Source organism: Lytechinus variegatus, chromosome 10 (assembly GCF_018143015.1).
Source record: "Lytechinus variegatus isolate NC3 chromosome 10, Lvar_3.0, whole genome shotgun sequence".
Lineage (NCBI taxonomy): Eukaryota > Metazoa > Echinodermata > Echinoidea > Temnopleuroida > Toxopneustidae > Lytechinus > Lytechinus variegatus.
This window is the reverse complement of record NC_054749.1, coordinates 14,014,872-14,037,078: the sequence shown is the minus strand read 5'-3', so window position 1 is coordinate 14,037,078 and position 22,207 is coordinate 14,014,872. Positions and strand designations below refer to the sequence as shown.

Here is a 22,207-nt window from a genome sequence, read left to right as displayed (position 1 = left end):
CTCCCATAGGCCATGTACTTTATTTTCATGGATTTGTGGTTTTCTCCTAAGCACCCATTCCCCTGGGGCTGTGATCTAAATATAACCCAGGTAGTATATTGTTGTATGTCCTCATGACAGAAAAATATAATTTGAAATAAAACTTTTGGGGGAAATGACATTTTAGCCATAATACGTTGGAGTACATGGAAGAGTAGTCCTTGCCTTACATCACTATGACATCCCATATGCGGCCAATTTGAAGTCTCCATGGGTATAGTGATTACCAATATTTACATCTTTTAAAAATTCATAACTTTCTTGTTGTTTGTCCAATATTGTTCAAACTTTCACCTATCAACTTGTCTGATTTTTCTTTTCCTTATAAAACAAGTATTTATTTGGGTTGGATTCCCCTTTAAAGGATTGATATTGCTTTTTTATGAAGTGCCAAATATGATTATTGTAATAACAAATGAATAATATTACTGCTTGCCATAACCATAAAGTAATGTCCTATGGTAAATAGTGGTAGGAAAATAAGAGTTGTGATTGGCTAGATTGGTACCATGTGACCTCCCTTCAAGAAGTTATATTGTACATATGTACAATATAACTTTCGTTTTGGAGGGTAAAACCTGTGTTAAATGAATGGAGAGAATATTGATTAATGGCAGTGTGCATTTAGCCAGTCAGTCCTGCACGTCTGCATTTACCAAGTGCATGCAATGCGCAAAATCTTAATTTATATAGTGACGTCACCTTTTCCTGACCTGTGCAACTTTACATTATGGACGTTACATTTTGGATGGTATGTTTGCAAGAGTACAAATGTTTGACATTCAGCCTCCCATTTGCTCGTGTACAACAAGCTAAGTGGGCGTTGTACAATTTACTATAATAAATAGTGAACGTTCTATCATACAATATTACTGGACTATATGAACTCCAAATATAAAATTATCCCTCGTGCAGGTCTATTTCGGTGAAATAAACCTGCACTCTGGATTGTGCACTCACAACTTCTTTACGACAATTCACAGCCAGAATTAAACATCATCTTTTAAGACCTTGTCACACCGCCCGAGCATTGTTGTAGCGGTCGTGGAGCGGAAAGTAAAAATCATCACCGCTCGCTACCGTTCACCATTTTCGATTTCGATTTTTTTTTTTTGTTTTGTTGATTTTTTCCCCATTTTTGTGAGCGAAATTAGATCCTCTCTCCCTACCGCTCCAACAACGCTCGGGCGGTGTGACCAGGCCTTTAGCAAATGTTTACAAACACACTTGATCTAACATCCATGAGGTTTGATAACTTTTCCCTACATGTATAATTTGGCTTGGACCTTTTCATACCAAGGCAAGTGCAGCTGACATTGTAGCCCAGGAGATGGCTAGTCTTGGTCCAGGGCTGAGTTCTAGAGAGAAGAACAGGGCTAAGAGAAAGGCTAAGCTGCTGGCCAAACAGAGGTCCAAAGATGGTCTAGAAGGAACAAGGTATATTATTTTTTTTTTATTCTTCTACCCACTGTAGGCTGCCAGAGGCTTTCACTTGTATTCTTATGTTGAGGTAAATTTAGACCATGGTGTAATTCTGTGCTAAAGTTATGGGAAACCAAAAACGTAACACCTAATGAATATTGAATTTTCAAATCTATTTAACCTTGAATCCTACATAATTTGATTTGATTTATTGTTTTCTTCTTCTTTCATAACATTCTTATATAATACATTTTTCATTACATAACATATGTTAATTTGTTTTTGTGGCATGAATCATAAAAAAATGGACTAAACAAAAAGTCATTCTAAACAAACAAATATGATCTACTACCAAATAAATTCTAACATTTACAGTTTGCAGGAGAAGGATTGATAATTGTTTTATTTTGCATAGATAGTTGGATTTGGTAGACAACCTGGTTTGTATCAGGCCATAAGTGCAATTTTCCAAGTATCAAGTTCTGCACGGTTGAAGTAAATTTCTTGGATGACTTTAGCCAATATAGGCATTAGCTTTATGGGGAGTTGATCATTATTTGCTGAGCCCAGACTTTGTAATAAGCACTGGAGATACCTGTGATAGAGATCTCTTTTGGGGGGAAGCAAACTCAATGTACCACTGAGAACTTCTTTCTCAGGCAACTGTCAGGCTAGGAAGAGTGAGATAATGATTCTACCACAAGGCAATTTCCAGTGACATTACACAATGTCTGCTGGTCATAAATCTCTTCCACACTGCATGATTGACATCCAAATGGTTTGAAATTCCCCATGAAAACTGACACATACCACTTTAAATGTAAAAGACAATAGTTGCAGCAAACAATCATTTCATGAGAAAGTCTTTTTGAATTCAGGTTAATTGTCAAAATATTATACATAGATCTGCTACATTAATGTAAACTATTTTATCTTTGTAAAATCGTGAAATCTTAGCTCAAAATCGATAATTCTGATGATCACTAACACAGAAAAGCATATGTGAGACAGTGTATTAATGTTGCTTCGAAAAATACTCAATATTAGATGGAATTCCATGTTGATTTTGCTCATTTCTCAGCAGTTACGCATTTTCTTCCAGAGCTATTTGGCACCTATTTTTATTGAAACATACAAAAACTTTGGTGGTAATATCATTGGATCCTGTTTGAACTCATTTTGAGATCGTTACCGCAACTGGTATTTATCTTTAATTCCTCTACACAGCATGGACAAGGAGGAGCCGTCCAAGAAACGACTGAGAGCCGGGAGCACCTTTGGTAGTCAAGCCAGTACGTCCTTTGATAAGGCATCGGTAGACAGCGTGGATAGTACCATTTTCTTGGAAGAGGTAAAGAGAGAGACGGAGAGGCAGAGACATAGAGGGAAGGGGTTGGTAGTCTGCAAGCACAGACCTGGGGACCGTTTCATAAAGAGTTACAACTGTTGTAACTTTGCCATCATGGCAACTATCATGGAAACCTTGATTCTGATTGGCTGCTGAGCCCTGTTACCATGGTAGTTGCCATTATGGCAAACTTACAACAGTTGCAAGTCCTCTATGAAACAGGGCCCTGAATTTGACCTGAATTTGACACTAACAAATGATACCATGACAAGAGTAAATGAATATTCTCCAAACTCTCAGACTGTGTCTTGGGTCGACGCAGCGGCAGTAAACGAGTGGACCTAGTCTCTCTACTCCTGACTGTACATTATGCACTATGCAAAAAACTATAGGTCTGTGCTTGCAGACAAGGAGCTGGGGTGATAAGAAAGAGAGATAGATTGGGCCAGCTGGTCGGTCATGATGATGAGAGAAGGAATGAGTGCATTCGGTTTATAGGCAAACATAGAAAACTTGGATAGTATGGCAGTGAGTCCAAACTTCGCAGACGGTCATTATCTCAAAAACTAGCCAATATCCTTAAAATCTGACATCATCAACGTGAAAAGCGACCTAAAATTACCCTTTGGTGAAATTTTCTCTAGGATTAGTCCAGTATTCATGAAAATATTTGCAAAAGATCTGCAAATTTGTCACCGTTAGCGCCCGTTTTGAAGAATGCAACAAGCATCACGATATCACCATTTTACAAGCAGAAATCATCAAAAATGTGAGTTAAATGTGGTACTAACCGATTCCATAGCATTTTGCCATCAATCTGATATAAATATTTCAGTTTTTGAGCTTGAATCTTTGTTTAAATCTCCACAAAAGCTTTGGTGCGCGAAGTTAGGTCACACTTTTTCTGAACGGTTTTCCAGCACAGCCCGCAATCGCCGATCGGAATAGAATTTTGCGATCGCAATACCGGCGAAATCCCTTGACCTACTTTACATTTTCGTCCATGATTTTATAGTTTATGATCTTGCCGTAAATGTTGTAACTATTTCTTGAATTGGTTTTGTATGAATTATAATTTGTGAACAAGATTAGGCCTGATGAATATTCTTGAAAAGTTCACGAAGTTTGGACACCCCATAATACTATTTTCTTGGAAGAGTTAAAGAAAGAGAAAGGAAGAGGCTTTTAAGTGATGGTGGAGGTTGTTGACACACCTTGGAAGTACTTCAGGGTCCCGTTACACAAAGGTTAGTGAGTAATCGTACACTCAATTTTCACGAATGATTGTACAATATAGTCTATGGAATGAATCGTAGAAAACTGTTGTACAATCATTGCTCAGCTTTGTGTTACGGGCCCCAGAAAACAAATAGGCAAAGATATTCACTATCAACTGCTGTAAAGCGAATGAAATCCTTGCATCTGATTAAATCTAATTCTTGATTTTAATTGACTGGTGGGCATTATTACCATGGCAGTCATTATGTCTATGTTTATGTTTATTTAATTTCCAGGAACACATAACATAATAACATAACAAATTCTCATATGAAACTTAACAATATACAATATGCACAATAACATAAACAACAACCAATGCCTGGGGATTACCTAAAAGAAATAATAATTTCTGTATAAAGGCTCTCCTCATTGGTTGTTGTCATAAAATTCAGTAGATGGCAAAGTCACCATAATCATGAATTTCACGCAGTGGGCCCCAGATACTCTGAAAAAAAGTGTGTTAGAGAGGGCACAAAAATATCTATTGTGTCCATGATCAGACAAATTGAAAGGAAAAAAAATCTTAAATGCAATGGGCCCTATACAGGACAAAAGCAGCTGGTGATAGAATGGCACAAAGACATCTAGTGTATCAATGAATAGACAAATTGAAAAGGAAATATATCTTGATTCCCTCTGCTATGAGACATGCATGTTATGTCATCCGTGGAACAAACGTCCCATCTATTTTGCAGCCTGGAGACTGGTCCTTCACATCATTCTGTGAGCAGCTGACTAATGACCTCTTCCACCAATCTTGGGAGATCAGGCATGGGGCAGCTACAGGCCTAAGAGAGGTGCTCAAGGCCCATGGACCGAGTGCTGGAAAGTCAGCTGACTCATCTGTAGACCAGGTATATGGCAATTTTTTTTTCCTTTTTTTATTTCTTTTTTTCTTCCATTGCTACTCTATTCACATACAGTATATTATAATCTATGCAATCAATAAAACATGTTCAGGCAAGGCAAGTTAGTGTTAACCCCTTAATTACTGAATTCTGTAATTCCTATAGGCCTTGTACAGAGGCCAACCAGTTTCATAGCATTCACTTGCCTACCACCTAGGTGAAGTAACCTGAAAGGAAGACATTTCTTGAGTGCTTGAACATCTGATGAGGGATGCTGTGATAATAGAATGGAGCTCTTACCAACATTGTATTAAGTGCTGTTTTAAATGCTGCATATTATTAATATAAGTGTTGTTATGATTATTATCATTATTGTGGTACCATTGTACTTTATTATAAGGATTATTATTTTACTATGCTATTGTTATCATCATTATTGTTGTAATTATTTGATATCCTTTGTCACGTAGGTTGTTCTCAACCAGATGTTCCTTGAAGATATGTCACTTCGTCTGCTGTGCGTGCTTGCTCTGGATCGATTTGGAGACTTTGTATCAGATGAGGTATGTATTGGCCGCTGCGATTTCTTCAATTGAGTCGATTGAGGTCAGCCCAAAAAATTACTGTGGAAAATATAAAGTTTGAAGACATGTACGTGTGTCTCATGAGTTACGCAACAAATTAAGTCAGATCACGTCAAATGGACATGAAGCCAACTGTTTTTGTCTCACCTGCGAAGCAGAGTGAGACTATAGGCGCCGCTTTTCCGACGGCGGCGGCGACGGCGGCGGCGGCGGCGTCAACATCAAATCTTAACCTGAGGTTAAGTTTTTGAAATGACATCATAACTTAGAAAGTATATGGACCTAGTTAATAAAACTTGGCCATAAGGTTAATCAAGTATTACTGAACATCCTATTAGAGTTTCATGTCACATGACCAAGGTCAAAGGTCATTTAGGGTCAATGAACTTAGACCATGTTGGAGGAATCAACATCGAAATCTTAACCTGAGGTTAAGTTTTAGAAATGTCATCATAACTTAGAAAATATATGGACCTAGTTCATGAAACTTGGACATAAGGTTAATCAAGTATCACTGAACATCCTGAATGAGTTTCACGTCACATGACCAAGGTCAAAGGTCATTTAGGGTCAATGAACTTTGGCCGAATTGGGGATATCTGTTGAATTCCCATCATAACTTTGAAAGTTTATGGATCTGATTCATGAAACTTGGACATAATAGTAATCAAGCATCACTGAACATTTTGTGCTAGTTTCAGGTCACATGATCAAGGTCAAAGGTCATTTAGGGTCAATGAACTTTGGCCGAATTGGGGATATCTGTTGAATTCCATCATAACTTTGAAAGTTTATGGATCTGATTCATGAAACTTGGACATAATAGTAATCAAGCATCACTGAACATTTTGTGCAAGTTTCAGGTCTCATGATTAAGGTCAAAGGTCATTTAGGGTCAATGAACTTTGGCCGAATCGGGGGTATCTGTTGAATTACCATCATAACTTTGAAAGTTTATTGGTCTAGTTCATTAAACTTGGACATTAGAGTAATCAAGTATCACTGAACATCCTGTGCGTGTTTCAGGTCACATGTCCAAGGTCAAAGGTCAATGAACTTTAGCCGAATTGGGTGTATCTGTTGAATTACCATCATAACTTTGAAAGTTTATGGATCTGATTCATGAAACTTGTACATAAGAGTAATCAAGTATCACTGAACATCCTGTTCGAGTTTCAGGTCACATGATCAAGGTCAAAGGTCATGTAAGGTCAATGAACTTTGGCCATGTTGGGGTTTTTTGTTGAATAACCATCATATCTCTGTAAGTTTATTGGTCTAGTTCATAAAAAGAGGACATAAGAGTAACCATGTATCACTGAACATCTTGTGCGAGTTAGAGTAGTTTTCAAAGTCAGCACTGCTGCTATATTGAACCGCGTGATGCAGGTGAGACGGCCAGAGGCATTCCACTTGTTATGTTATTTGGCCATATTTAGAGAGAAGCAAGGAATTCCCTGGTGAAATTTAGGACAGGTATATAAAGTAGCTCTAGGCACAGGTAATGATCACATAATTTGTACTATTTTTCTCTTGTCATATTGAAGTAGTAATTTTCTGTCTTATTACATTTGCTGTTCTGTAATGCAGACCTCCAATAGAAAGTTATAATGAAGGTGAAACATGAAAGACTATCATTTGGTGATGTAGGCCTTGAGTTAAAAAAAAGGTAGAGGTCAAAGATCATTATATACATCAAAATATTTTGTTCTCGGGACAACTGTTGTTCCAAATTGATTGAATTCTGATAATGATATTGATATGGTTATTCATAAGAAGTTTCAGACGTATATTGTTTGTATCTAAGCACTGCCTGGTCATAGGATTCCATCACACACAGCCTATGCACATCTTCCACTCCCTTGGCAGCATTCAAGCCAGTCGCCATTGAGGCGCACACGATACTGGGCAAGCTAGAATGACTTTTCATGTCATGATATTTCAGGTGGTAGCACCAGTCAGGAAAACCTGTGCCCAAGCTCTGGGTGTGGTCCTATATCACATGACCCCTGATAGTGAGGTCAAAGGTCAGAAAGCTTATCATATGCATTGAAAGCTCTCGCTCTCTATTTTTTTCAGGTGGTAGCACCAGTCAGAGAAACCTGTGCCCAAGCTCTGGGTGTGGTCCTACATCACATGACCCCTGAGGCCGTGCACGGAGTGTGTACGATCCTACTCCAGCTCCTAGCCCAGAATCAGTGGGAGGTCCGTCACGGTGGACTGCTGGGACTCAAGTATCTGCTAGCAGTTAGGAAGGTAACGTGTCTGTTATATGCAAATGCTTCAAAGAAATGGTCAAGTAAATTTTACACTAGAGATTTATTGTGTGCCAATTGTATCACGGGAGTTTTTTTGAAGTTAATATCATTATATGCTCTTATATTTTGGACGGGAGGAAACATTTTTTATTTTGAAAAACAAATCTTTGTGGATGCACCATCATTAATATCTTCATCCTACTCTTAGGTTTATATTTTCTGGGGGAAAAAATTTTTTGTTTAGTCATTTTGGGAGAAAGGAATGAGAAAATTCAAGCTCTGCCCATGTTTGAATACATTTTGTAGCACAGCTGCACATTTATACTACTGATGAGTCACAGGAACTGTTAGTAAGTGATAGTGAAAAAGAAACAGTTCAGAGAATATATCTATTTGTATGTTATTGATTTTTCACAGTAAAATGTATTCTTCTAAACCTTTTTTGATAAGGATAATAATAATAATAATTCAACTTATATCGTGCCAAATCCACTCAGTAGAGTGCTCAAAGCACTTTTTAGGAAATCATACATTCTTAATGATATTAATGCTTGCTACTGACCACTGTGGTCTTTTAATGATACATTAAAACATTTATTGCAGCCAATGATGTGTGTGTTACAAGTGCCTGTACAAGGTAAAGGATTCACATAGAATATATATAAAACTGTAAACAAACAAAATATAGGTATATGTATTTTTTTTAAAAGTCAGTTGACGTTAAAGGTTGAACTCCATTCAACCTTTCAAAGTAGTTAGCCAGAACTCTATGGTTCAAATAGTCACAAATCTGATGTTCTAGATGTATGCAAGGTAAAAGAACAGTCAGTCCTTGCCCTTACTTTGAGAAGAATCTTAAAACATGCATCAATATTTCCTAATTTCTCTGATAATATTAGGAAATGACAGAAGTCCTCCTTCCTGCTGTACTGCCCTCTATCATACAAGGACTCCAGGATGTGGATGATGACGTGAGGGCAGTCTCCGCTGCAGCCTTGCTACCTGTCACTCAAGTGCTCATTAAGACTAGCCCTCAACAGGTAAACTCCTTGCTTTATCATCCAGCAGAACTATTATACTGCCGTCCCATGACAATAAGGAAACAACTGCAATTTTACTTTTCAAAATGGACGTTCTTGATGATTTACATGCTTTACATGATGCTGAAGGAATTAGAGTCTCATGGCCTACCCCTAATTTCTAAAATATAGACGTTTAAAAGAGCAAGTAACTCTTTTTTATATTTCCACATATAACAATGAAACATGTCCCTCATTAACCTAGAAACTCATTTCATGGACCACCTTCCTATTGTCCTGGGATGGTAATATGAACTTTTAATCCATGATGATGCAAATTTGTAGCTCTAGAGCCATCATTCTAGAATCTAAAACCTGTTTAACATGACTTCTAGTCAGGAGAAGGGGTCCAGTTAAGTTGAAAATCGTTCAACAATGCTGAATTGTATTTTTCATATTCATTATATATTTATTTATGTTTCTTTAAAAAAAATTCTCTCTAAAGTTTGTTAACACAGTTGTGTTGATTTCATGTAATGATTGGAGGGGGGGGAGGGGGTGAAACTGGGTGAATTCCTTCTGCTTGTGTCGAAATCCACCAAGTGTGTACATTATGGCACATAACTCCTCGTTGATTTCAGGGTGGTGATTGATGTGTACATCCATTATAAATGAATGTCTTCATTCAAAAGCAGAAAATGTGCATTTGCCCCTCATGCATTAATAAAAAATTGTTAATTTATTTCCATCACGTTTATCTTTAGGACCAGTGGGCAAATGCAAAATCTTTCAAAAATGCTCTGACAATATTTTAGAAAGATATCAAAGTCTGGGTATGTCCCTCTTCACATGACCAAGGTCAATGAACTTTGGACATTTGGGGGTATTTGTTGAATTGCCATTGTAACTTTGAAAGTTTATAGATCTAGTTCGTAAAACTTGAACATAAGAGTGATCAAGTATCACTGAATATCCTGTGCGAGTTTCAGGTCACCTGACCAAGGTCGAAGGTCATTTTAAGGTCAATGAACTTTAGCCATGTTATGGGTAATTGTTGAATTGCCATCATAACTTTGAAAGTGATCAAGGTCAAATGTCATTTAGGGTCAATGAAGTATATTATTATATGAATGGTGTTTTTTGTGAATAATTATTTTATAGTCATTTTCAAAGTCAGCGCTGCTGCTATATTGAATTGCGTAATACAGGCGAGACTGCCAGAGGCGCTCTTCTTGTTTGAAAATGTTACGTAAAGGAATTTTCTCTGTTCACTCATGAGGTGATGCAGATCTTGCACACACTTTGGGAAACCCTAGTCTGACTTGACGACTTGAAAGTATCTACCAACAGTATCATCAAGGATCAATATTATAAAGATTTTCCTCCCGTTTACACACCTGGTGATGAAGATCCCACACTCTGTTGACCTAAGATACAAGTGCCACTGCTAACAGAGCTTACACTCTGATAAACCATAGTCAAGCTTAAAGAGAAATTCCAGTAGTTGCAGTAAACACTGATTTCATGAGAAAGTCTGTAAAACAAGGCTTAATTGTCAGTACATCATCGAGGATCTAGATCTGGTACAGTTACATAAACTGAACTTTGTGAAAGCTTGAAATCTACGCAGAAAAATGTTCAGACTGAAGATCCCCAACACAGATAAGCGCATGTGGGACAGCGTGTAATTATTGCTTCGAATGCCAGGCCCGACGCTCTACCCGAATCCTGTGCTTATTTGCTGATTTCTCAGCAATTACACAATTTCTTCCAGAATCCTTTGGCACATACGTTTTATTTATACAAACAGACACTTTGGTGGTCGAACTCATATGATATCGTTACCAAAACTAGCATTTACCTTTAAGGACTTGAGAGCAACCATGAACGGCTTGCTCACAGAAGATGCACTCATTCCTTACGTGACCTGGAACCTGATGATCCCAGTGCAAAAGCTATTACAGAATTCTTTTTTTCTCCCCCATTCGTCCTTCAGGTGATGCAGATCTTGCACACACTGTGGGAAACCCTAGTCGAACTTGACGACCTGACGGCGTCCACCAACAGTATCATGAATCTCCTGGCATCCCTCCTCTCCAACCCTTCAGTCTGCATCCAGTCTAGTCTCAGTCAACCCCTGGGGGTCATGGTACAGAGACTCTGGCCTTTCATGAGGCACAACATAGGATCTGTCCGGAGGGCCGTACTGGACACCCTTCACACCCTACTCTGCACAGAGAACCCACAGGTAGGCAATGGATTCATGCAATCTGACAGTAAATGAATTAGATGAATTTACAGTTAAAGCTTGAATTTGTGAAGATGGAGTTGGACCTTGTTGTCTGAATTTGTATTCTTTTCATTTTAATACTACCATAGATGCCTGTAGCTGCTTGGATTGCTCCTATCTTAACTGATATGTTAAGACATGTCTATCAAAGGTGCATCTTGGAGACCAATAAAGATATCCTAGAGCTTGTCAAGAAGGTAAGTGATAGGAATACAGTTGAAACCGGCCTTGGCCTTGGGCTGAGTCATGTGTACAAAGTCTCTGGGAGAATGTTTTTTCCAGCGACCTTGTTACTCGGGAGTACCGACCTTGACTATATTCCTGGTAGGAAATACAAATGTGCCACATCTCCGAAAAGAATTATGCTGTTCAGTAGTCATTATGTTTAAGTTACATTTGGTTTTCATTATTTTCTGATAAGAAGTCACTGTTAATCAATTCAAGTAGTTCGCTCTTTGTGCTTCACTCGTTACGCTTTACCGTTTACACTTATCCCAGCATTAAAAATGTTCTAGCTACAACACTGCCTGATGATGGTTTATTTCCAAATCGCCCAATTGCCTACTCATTGACTATCATTTGGTCTACCATCAGTTTGTCCACTATCCATATGGTCTAATTGCCAATTCGTCCACTCAACATTTCGTCAAATAACTAGTTGGTCCAATAGTAATTTAGTCAATATACCAAATGGTCTAATTGGACTAAGTTTTAATTGTGCAAAACAAATGAAAATAGAATGGATATTAGACCAACTGGTTTTGAGACATAATGGTCATATGATGCAGTATTTGGTACCCTGGGGTACCAAATAATCCGCCATTTTGTTGAATTATTTATTTTATTTTTTGCGCTGTACCCTGGGTCACCAAAAATGTGTACAAGTATATTTTAATGTTTTGTACAGATTTTTTTTTTCTTTTTAGTGATCTTATGTAACAATTAATGCATGCAAATGATAACTTTATTCTATTTGTTTACTATTATTGGCATAAGATTGTATCAAAGAAAGGAAATAGGCTTTGTGATCATTGTCCCCATCGTTGTCATGATTGTCGCACCGATCCACAGTGGGCCGGGAGAGAGCAAAAGTGCGCCAAAACTGGTTTTTGGTCATGAAACAAATTTTGTTTTTTTCATGTTCTAAGCAAAGATAAGAACCTGTAGGATGTCTCCATACAATATTTCTCCATGAAATTGATTATTAGTTGCCCATTTTATTCAATATTACCGGAAAAATGACCCTTTACGGCTACCGCATGTGAAAACGACACGTTTTAGACATTTCACTGTTTAAACAAAACGGATAGCTTAATTTATTTCTAATTCACGGTACTTTGTGATGAATGATTGCTTTAAGTGATCAAAAATTTTCAAGATAAAATGATGATCCCTTCAGAGGTAATTTTGGACGAAACCATTTGACAATGGGGGGTTTTAGCAATTTTTTTTTCATGAGCATTTCTTTTACAAATTGCTGCCGATTGCTGCGCTATAAATACCATGACGGTCTTTGTTATAGTTCATGCTTTACAATGATACCAAATTTAGCTGCAGATACGTGCATTTTCTGGAGATATATCCAATTTTCCAACCACATGTTCGCCGTATTTATCACAAAAAGTCGTTCCAAGTTAGTGTCCCATTATGCGCGTGCCGAACGTTGCCTTCGGGACCGTATAAGACCGTATCTCTGTGAAACTCACCGTCGCGTGGTGGGAGAGAGAGAGAGAGAGAGAGAGGGGGGGGGGGGTGTCTGGCTCAGGTGTCTGGTTCTTTAGACTGGTATCTTCCTAAAATATTTTCGTTAAACATACGTTAAGACAAGCTGTCATTTCCACTTCCACTAACTATATAGTAATACATGTAAAACAACTTCATTTTGATGTCAAACTGTTCCATCCCGTGTTTCATATATGCTGTCATTCTGAGAAGATTAATTCTTAAGGTAAGATTCCCGGGTAAGATTATTAATTTGTTTTGTTGTTCATAAACCAAGTCCTACTGTATATCGCTATCATAAAGTAAGTCCTACTGTATATCGCTATAACACACATGACTAGGGATGTGATTGGTTTCACTCAGTTTTCTGCCAAAAAATGAAAATGACAGATACGTGGGATCTATACATGTATAAAGTTGCATTATCATTATTAGTATTTATCCCCCCCCCAAAAAAAAAAAAAAAAAAAATGAAGGGTTTGTAACTTCACATACACGTATGAATTCGTTTATCTCTTGGCTCATTCTAAATTTGCTATAAATTATTGTTAAAATCAATCAAGAAGGAAGTGCATATTATCATTTCAAGGATTGATTGGTCTATGACTCTTATTGACTTTATATGTATTCCACAGACTAATGGTAACAAGTGACATTGTGATTAGTAGCAAATTTTTAAGAGTACAACAAGCACAGCCTCTTCCTCCTGATGTTCAAAGTACATGTATGCTAAAAGATCCTCTCACCAAAGACATAATGGTTGTTGAGATAACAGAGAGAGACTCTGTTTCGGAATAACTTTGTATACGCTGTTCTTGGTGAAATATATAGGTAGGCCTTGTACCGATTAACCTGCAGAGGACCCGGCCTCTATTATTTATCATTGGGATAATTATTTTAAAGATTTCACTGTCGAATACTGGCATCAATCCATTTTAATTCATGTAGGTGTGGTTAATCATTGTACCCATTGAAAAAAAAACCCTTTGCATTTTTTTACAATTTCACTTTAAATTTTACAATTCCGGATTCATGGTAGGGCGCCCTTTTTAACCCTAAATAGACTGGGCTATTTCGACGCCTAAGAAGACGGGGGGGGGCTGATTCAGCCCCCCCCCTTATGATCTCGGCCGTCGATCGCGCGATCGCGACGAAAATTGGCACACGCATTACCCTTGGCATTACCTACAAAACTATAACATCAAATTCTTCAAAAAATCTCATGTCTCATTAATGATGCTGATTTATTCGTAAAACCATAAGTTTGCTCTAATTAATAAAATAATGCCCCTGAATTGCTTATTTTTGTTTCACATACTCTAGATAGGCACCTGATCAAATTTATTTTTAAAAAATTTCAACATCACATTTATTTTCTTATGTTTTCTATTGTTTTCTAAATTTCTTATGTACTTCTTTTTTTTTCGATTTTTTGTTTTTTTGATTGTTTTTTTCAATGTAAATTGTCAGGGGCTTAATTAATTGATTTTAAGCAGTAAAAGGAAAAATAATGATACATTCATGAATTTTGGCTGAAAACACTATTTGCATTGGATTTGTACACAAATTCACGTTTTTGAGTAATTTGGGGTCTGCATGCACTTACAAAATGTTGCGTAATTTCGGAACCGAGTACCCGGGGGTCACAATTTTGGTCTCAAAAGTTGCCCGAGACTTGAAAGTAAAAAGTCAGTGAGCGACGCGGTCAAAAAAATTTGCGCGGCGGATTTATCGCGAAAAATGTCGAGGGGGGGGGGCTGAATCAGCCCCCAGTCTTTTTAGGGTTAAGCGATACTCAAGTCACAAATTGAATTGTTTGTACCCCGAGCACAGACTTTTTTTTGTTTGTTTGCCTGTTTATGTGTTTGCTGTTTGCTAATATGCTTCCTTATTGCTGAAATTTCTCTAAAACTAGTTTCTGAAAATTTGAAAATTATTGTAGAATTAGAAACATGTAATTTCTTCTCAAATGTTAACAGCCAATCAGAAAACAGTATTTTAATGACGTCATCGATATTTGAAAATACTTTTATTGAATTCTACGGGTGAAATTACCCCTATCTACCAAATTTAATCGTATAAATATGTGAAAAAAGGGTTTTGTCGCACTTTGGGTTCATTCTGGCCCACTGTGCGATCGTACGACCGTGATCACCATGACAACAATGTAACTGTACACTATTACAACACGAGATGGCGCTGCACAACGTCGTACCCTGGGGTACTACGGTACCCTGGTGTACGGCGTGGTGCATCATATACGAAATGGTGGTTAGACAAAGTGATGATTGGACCCAATGGTTATTGGACAAAGTGATGATTGGACCAAATGAAAGTAGACCATGTTGTGAGTGGACCAGTTGGCAGTAGACCAATAAGCCAGTTCGTAGTTCCTTTCTGCGCATGATCAAATGATTCTACGCATGATCAGGTGAAGGTCATTTGTACTAAAGTGACATGGTGCTTTAAAATCTAATGAGATAAGCACCAACTTTGATGTCTTGATTATTCATATATTCTTTTGAATTGTCGTTTCATTTACATCCACAAAAAACAACAATCCTTCCACGAACGACTGGTATTTCAGTTTGTCAAGTACATTGTGCAACATGCTAAGATATCCATTCAAAGTAGGAATGCAACAAATACCTTCATTAAGTGTTCATTGGTGTGTTATTCTAGTCACTTGGTCTATTCAATTTCTTCATCCTGCTATGTAAGGCAAGCTTACGTAATATCTTGCTTTGAAATCTGCTTATCATGATGAAAGAAATGAAAGGTCATTTGACCAAAATTGCCCATGAATTAACTACGAACTGGTCTATTGATAATTTACCCTGATGATGCATTGATTTCTTTTAATAACAAGATTCACCTTCTGCACTTCTTCCGGTAGGTCTGGGATGCCCTTCTCCAGAGAACGCCGTTTGAATTCATCGTCCAGGCAGCCTTTCCGTGGGTGAGCACCTGGCTATGTCTAGCTATGCAACCTGCAAGAGTACCCATAGATCCCCAGATGCTCATAGAAGCAAAGCATAAACCGAAGGTAAGTTGTTTTTGAGTTTATAGTCCAGGTGAGTGTTTCATAAAGCTGTTCGTAAGATAAGAACGACTTAAAGAACGACTGGTGATCCTTTCTTGTGGTAAATAGTATATTCATTGGCGATGGTTTATCGCGTGAAAAAGGATCACCAGTCGTTCTTAAAGTCGTTCTTATCTTACGAACAGCTTTATGAAACGGCCCCCAGGCAGCCTTTCTATTATCATGTAATCTTGCCTTTTTATATGCCGTCCTAGACGGGACGTATCATGGTATCACGCTTGGTGTCAGTTCGTCTGTCCGTTAACTTTTCCTTGTAAATGCGATAACTTCAGTTTAACTTAACTTAGTCTCATAATATAATTTGGTGTGTATGATACTAGCATGGATCCCAGGAAGCCTTTTGATTTTAAGGTAAAAAAGTCAAAGGTTAAGGTCACAGCAACATGTTTTCATCTAACCCTTCTGCAGTCCTTGTAAATGCGATAACTTCAGATTAATTTAATCTGGGCTTGTATAATTTGATGTGTATGATGATAGCATGGATTCCAGGAAGCCTTTTGATTTTTAGGTCAAAAGGTTGAAGGTCAAGGTCACAGTGACATGTGTTCAACTTACCCTTCTGCAGTCCTTGTAAACGTGATAACTTCAATTTAACTTAACCCAGAGGCTCATATAATTTGGTGTGTATGATACTAGCATGGATAACAAGGAAGTTTATTGATTTTGAGGTTAGAAGGTCAAAGGTGAAGTCGCCACCTTCCCCTTTCCTTTCTTGACCAGTAACTCAATTTTTTGCGTTGAAGGTGGGCGTATTACGACACGCGATCTGGTCTCCTTAGCGACACTCTTGTTGAATCTGATGCTGTTACAGGAAACATCAGCTGTCTGTCTGATGAGGAATACTATGCACAGTGGCAACAAATTAGCCAATGCCTATACACTTAGGTCTTGCGTTAGTTGTTTTCTTTTTATCAACGAATTTCTGGTGGCAATTTTTTGTAACGAAAAACGTGCCGGAATCCAGGTTGATAATAACATTGCTGTAAATACACTTTCAGAATTATTTCTTCTATATGATGCATGTGTGTTGAGAAAAATCAGATTGAAAGACGATGATTTGACCCCAATCCTACAAGCTGTTTTTTTTTAAATGACTGAGTATACTACAGTATTACGCATTATTCATTTTGAATTAATTACAGGAAACCAGCAAGTCACCTGGGAAGTCTTCATGGAAAAGCCAGCAGACGATACGAGAGGACGACGTCGAGTACATCGGAGGGGACGTCTCCATGACTGCCTCTCAGACCGACCAGGAAGAAGCAGTCTTGCTTGCAAGGGCAACAGCAGCTAGGTAATGTTAATCCCTCCAAAGAAAAATGAATTGCGTCCCTGCTTTTGAGCAACTCTCCACATGAACAAACGAAGATAGGTCCTTTCCAATTAATTGATTGCAAACAGTTTTGCTTCACTCTTCAGCCGCCACAGACAGAATTACTCCTGTGCCACATTAATTTCATGGTGCAGCCTTAAGAGGGGTTCTGCATGGACAGTGCTAATTCTGCTCACAATTGCTTTGATAGGTGTATAGTAAAGAAAAACTTTGTGAGTAAACAGTACAATGCAATGCACACACCACTATTGTGTAGTGTGTTTGAACAATAGACTTAATGCACTCTGTGTGTATTGTGAAAAGAATGTGACTTGAGTCGAACTTGGCAGGCTGCTGTATGTGACTCTAGTTAAACAAAGCAGGCAAAGAGTTAAGTTTAGTTTATGTTATGTGGGTTAGTTTGACTCTTAAGATAAACTGAAATAATGACACGGATTGAGAATTGATATACATGTAAAGTTCAGGTCCAGCAGTCTGGTTGTTAATGTGTGTATGGAGTGACAACATCACTGTCTCAATATGTATATGTGTGTGTGTGAAATGAACATAAAATAACATATGACAGTTTAGTGTACTTCTTCATTAAAAATCACACCTGTTCATAGACGACCGGCTTAGTAGTGATGTACATCAAACGTAGAAAATAATACAAAAGTAAAACACATAAACATAACTTAAGAAACACGAGCACATAATTTGAAACAATAAGTGCATATGGTTGCTGAGAAATGCATAGAGTTGTCAGACAATTTTGAAATATGATGTCATTGTTCAAGTATATGATAACTTCTGTGACGTGTTGAAATTTGGTTGGCAAAACTGGCTTTTGGACAGATGGTAAATACATGTAGGCTACTCGTAAAATATTGGATCTGATCCATGAAAACAATTCTGAATAACTCAGATCTAAGATCATCACATTAAGAACAAGTCTTGAAACAATGACCTTCATCTTCTATATCACCATTGCACATGATAAAGAAGCTTCCAGTAGAAGGGACATTGTTATGATGACCTATATGAAGTGTTGATGAAAATTGCGTAGAGTTGTCCATCAATTTTGAAATATGTCAGTTTTCAAGTATACAACAACTTTTGTGACACATTTACTCAATTTTTGATGAGGGTACAACATATTAGTTGGAGAGATCACAAAGCAAAAGAAGAGATTTATGGAGATCTTCCACCTATCTCCACCACGGTAATTAAACATAGTATGAGATTTGCTGGTCACTGTTTCCGTAGTGAGAAAGAAGTTATTTCTGATGTTTCTTTGGTTGCGCCTCCCTCATTAAAACGAGAGGACAAAGACCTTTAGATTTTGTTGATTGTAGGGATACATGTACAAGTACATGTACATGTAGTCTGTTACATAATTTTCCAACTCTCATGTCAGATTGCAAAGCCTGGCGTACCATTGTCGATTCCATGTTTATAAAAGGCACATCCACGTTTGAATGATGCTATGGTTCTTGCATTAGATCTATTCTGACACTTAACCACAAAGTTTGAAGTTTTTAAGAAAGCTTCTCGGTTTGTTTCTGGATCGGGATACTGCCTGTCTATTGTCAGAGAGATGATTTGCATGTTATCATTTTTGATGCCTCAATTTTAAGGAAGCCTGGCTACTTCTTGATTTGTTTAAAATCTCTTGCCTGGCACCTTAAAGAAGCATTGTGAGGACAATTGCTTGATAGACTTTTCTTTGGGTACAGATCTTCGCTCCATGTGGTTTCTAGATTTGTTATGAAGCCATCAAAAGACAATTTGTGCTTTCTGTACGCTAGCACCTACATGCATGTTCTAATCAATGGCTGCATGATGTGTGAGTTTGCTTCCCAAGTAGCTGAACCTCTAGACACCCTTGTGTTGACTGCTATCTGCAGGCACAATTGTCTTTAAAAATTTTCAATGAAAAAAACAAAAACAATGAGAAACACAGAAATATGTAAGAAATTCTAAATACAAGAAAATACATACAAGGAAAAATTTGGCTTTAACAATTTTTCTTTGTAAACTCTATGATATGATTACAGAGCTGAAATTTGGAATAAAAAATGGAATTCATAATCCCATGTGAAATTGGGTTATAAATATGCAAATAAGCTTTTTACCAATAAATTTGCATAAATTATTCATAATACTTAAAATAATTATTTTAGGAATCTTTTTCACATTAATATGTGTTGAGATCGTGACATACAGATAATTCATGAAGATTGTTCCGCCACAGTACAATATGACTTCACAACAGATAAGATAAATACTCACATTTGGCTTATCCATCTTGGGGTATAAGTCTTGATAATGTTGCTTCACGTAAGTAGCAATCACAGTTACCATCCTGTCATTGTAGCTAGTTCTCCCTACCTCCTGTTCCAAAAAAAAATATAAAAAAACACAAAAAAAGTATGGAGATTTGGCTATATGCATGCAGATTAGTGTACATACACACAGACACTCATACACATCCAAACACACTAGTCATTACTAGGACCTCTAGGCAGGATCACTTGCAAAGTGCAACAAAGAAGTTTTTATGGCTGAAGTGGCAACTGGCAACAAATTTATTCAAGCAGCTGTTAATTTAAAGAAGCATGGAAGCCTTTGATGTCTGTTGTTTGATACCGTAGGTTTCATGGGGAAATGAAATATTGTAAAAATAGCTCGTCAGTGATTTTCGGTGTTTTCTGCTCTATGGTGGATGCCGTACTGTTCACTTCCCTGAGCGAACTCATCTATTGCGTTAAGGAAATATGAGTTAACATACATGTATCCTATCATTCACTGCAAGAGCAGCACGCATCTCAGCCATGTCAGCAGTTTACTGGTCACCATGAGTGGCAGCTGGCCAGTGGTTCAGTCTGTTGGATCTACAGTGGATGCTGTACTGCTCTGTCCCTAAGCAATTCCATCTATTATGTTTGAAAGTGTCAGTTGACATATCCTATAGTAACATGAATTACCCACCGGTCACTGACCTTGCGCAGCTGATTGATTTCTCCAGCCTTTTAAGCGATGTCCTGCTTCATCGAGTCTGCTTCTCAATCATAATCCAATTGAGCCTCTCCTCATCCTTAGTCTCCGCTTGCTGTGAGTTCTCAATAAGCTTTGAGCTCCTCAATAACAACTCGATTGGACAGCATGACATACTCCTTACTCTCCGCTTGTTTTGAGTTTCTCAATAAACTTTGAGCTCCTCAATAACAACTCGATTGAACAACATTACATACTCCTTACTCTCCGCTTGTTTTGAGTTTCTCAATAAACTTTGAGCTCCTCAATAACAACTCGATTGAACAACATTACATACTCCTTACTCTCCGCTTGTTTTGAGTTTCTCAATAAGCTTTGAGCTCCTCAATAACAACTCGATTGAACAGCATTACATACTCCTTACTCTCTGCTTGTTTTGAGTTTCTCAATAAACTTTGAGCTCCTCAATATAACTCAATTGTTTCGCCCCACATACTTCTTCCACTCCGCTTGCTTTGTTTGCTTTTCCATCTCTTCCATCCGTTTCTCTGCCTTGTCCTCTCTCTCTCTCTGCTTTCTCCTTCGGCCTCACCGCTTTTGCCGTCTTTCCCTTTAGCTGTGATGCCTCCTTTCTTCCCTCCACAATCTCCTTGTTTTCTGAGCCATCTCCTTAACCATCATCTTCGCAGCTTCTCCGCTGCTATCCTTGAACCTCGTTATCTGAGCTTCCAGGATATCTTTGTCCTTCTGCAAGGAGTATGAGGTAGCAGCGAAAAAATGTAACATGAATTACATATAATGTACATGTATGATCAATCAATACAATCCATCTTATTCAGCCAGTTGAGTTTGAATGAAGACAAAAAAAAACTCTCCCTTTCACAAAGTATAGAAAATAGACTGTACAAAGACCAAGACAACTTCCTCTCTTTGAAATTCGTTCTGTTCCAACATGATAGTTCTTTTTTTTTCTAAGAAATTCCCCATACTTTCTTTTTAGATATTCCACTGTATCTTGCAAATCACATATATCGATGCGACCACAACTTATGCCATACTAAAAACCTTGTTCACCGGTCAAAGGATTTTGCACTGGTATTGGTTCAAGACCACTGAGTTTGATCTTGTAATCAAGGTTTTTTACACGATCAATCTTACTCTGACAGTTCAGTCAACACAGAAAACTATCCCTTTAAAAAGGATTTTGTTATCAATAATACGATAAAGGCTGGCTTGGTGATTAAGACAACTTTTTTTTAAGTTCATTTTGTTCCTCGATAATTATTTTTTCAAGAACATTTCCAATACTTTCTCTTATGACAATACAATATGAAAATTAAACGAGAACTTACCGTTTGAAGTTTAATTGATATTTTATTAGTAATAAGAGGAGGAGATTACGTGTATGAGAGAGCCCGTTACTGCGCATGCGTCAATTTTCGTAGAGTAGAAGGCGATTGTGTATAAATTTTTCGAGAACTGAATTAGCGTTTGAAGTACATGGGAGGGTGAGGAGGGACGTAATCTCCTCCTCTTATTACTAATAAAATATCAATTAAACTTCAAACGGTAAGTTCTCGTTTAATTTTCATATTTTACTACGTAATATCGTAAGAGATTACGTGTATGAGATTTTAAAGCAACACTGTCGCCTTCTAGTAAAACAGGAGTCATATTCATGACACATACCACTTAAGGAATAAAGCAGGACTATCTTGTAGACTACTGGCTTAGGATGGCCTGAGAGAAAGTCCTTCCAGTAACCACTGGTTTATCATAGAAAGTCTTGAAAGTCCTTTCATTTGACCAGCCTGCTTGGCTTAGTATAGCTGATACTGGCAAGTCATTGTTCTTTGCTGCCGACGTTGAAGCCGCTCTAGTAGAGTGGGCCTTGTACTTGACTGTATCAATGCCTGCTGAACTCAGTACATATTTTAACCATCTGGAAATTGTCTGAGCTGAGACCCTTTTGTGTGGCTTCTTA

General features: G+C 37.7%; 1 protein-coding gene across 1 annotated transcript in view; it reads left to right on the top strand.

The window, feature by feature from the left end:
- LOC121422229 (TATA-binding protein-associated factor 172-like) overlaps window positions 1–22,207 on the top strand; it is an 80,689-nt gene that overhangs the window by 8,603 nt on the left and 49,879 nt on the right. The window contains exons 7-16 of the mRNA XM_041617138.1: window positions 1,340–1,476; window positions 2,689–2,812; window positions 4,786–4,944; window positions 5,409–5,501; window positions 7,602–7,778; window positions 8,680–8,820; window positions 10,796–11,047; window positions 11,179–11,286; window positions 15,708–15,857; window positions 17,057–17,208. Coding sequence (XP_041473072.1) covers window positions 1,340–1,476; window positions 2,689–2,812; window positions 4,786–4,944; window positions 5,409–5,501; window positions 7,602–7,778; window positions 8,680–8,820; window positions 10,796–11,047; window positions 11,179–11,286; window positions 15,708–15,857; window positions 17,057–17,208 — 1,493 coding nt within the window. The remainder of the gene's footprint in view (window positions 1–1,339; window positions 1,477–2,688; window positions 2,813–4,785; window positions 4,945–5,408; window positions 5,502–7,601; window positions 7,779–8,679; window positions 8,821–10,795; window positions 11,048–11,178; window positions 11,287–15,707; window positions 15,858–17,056; window positions 17,209–22,207) is intronic.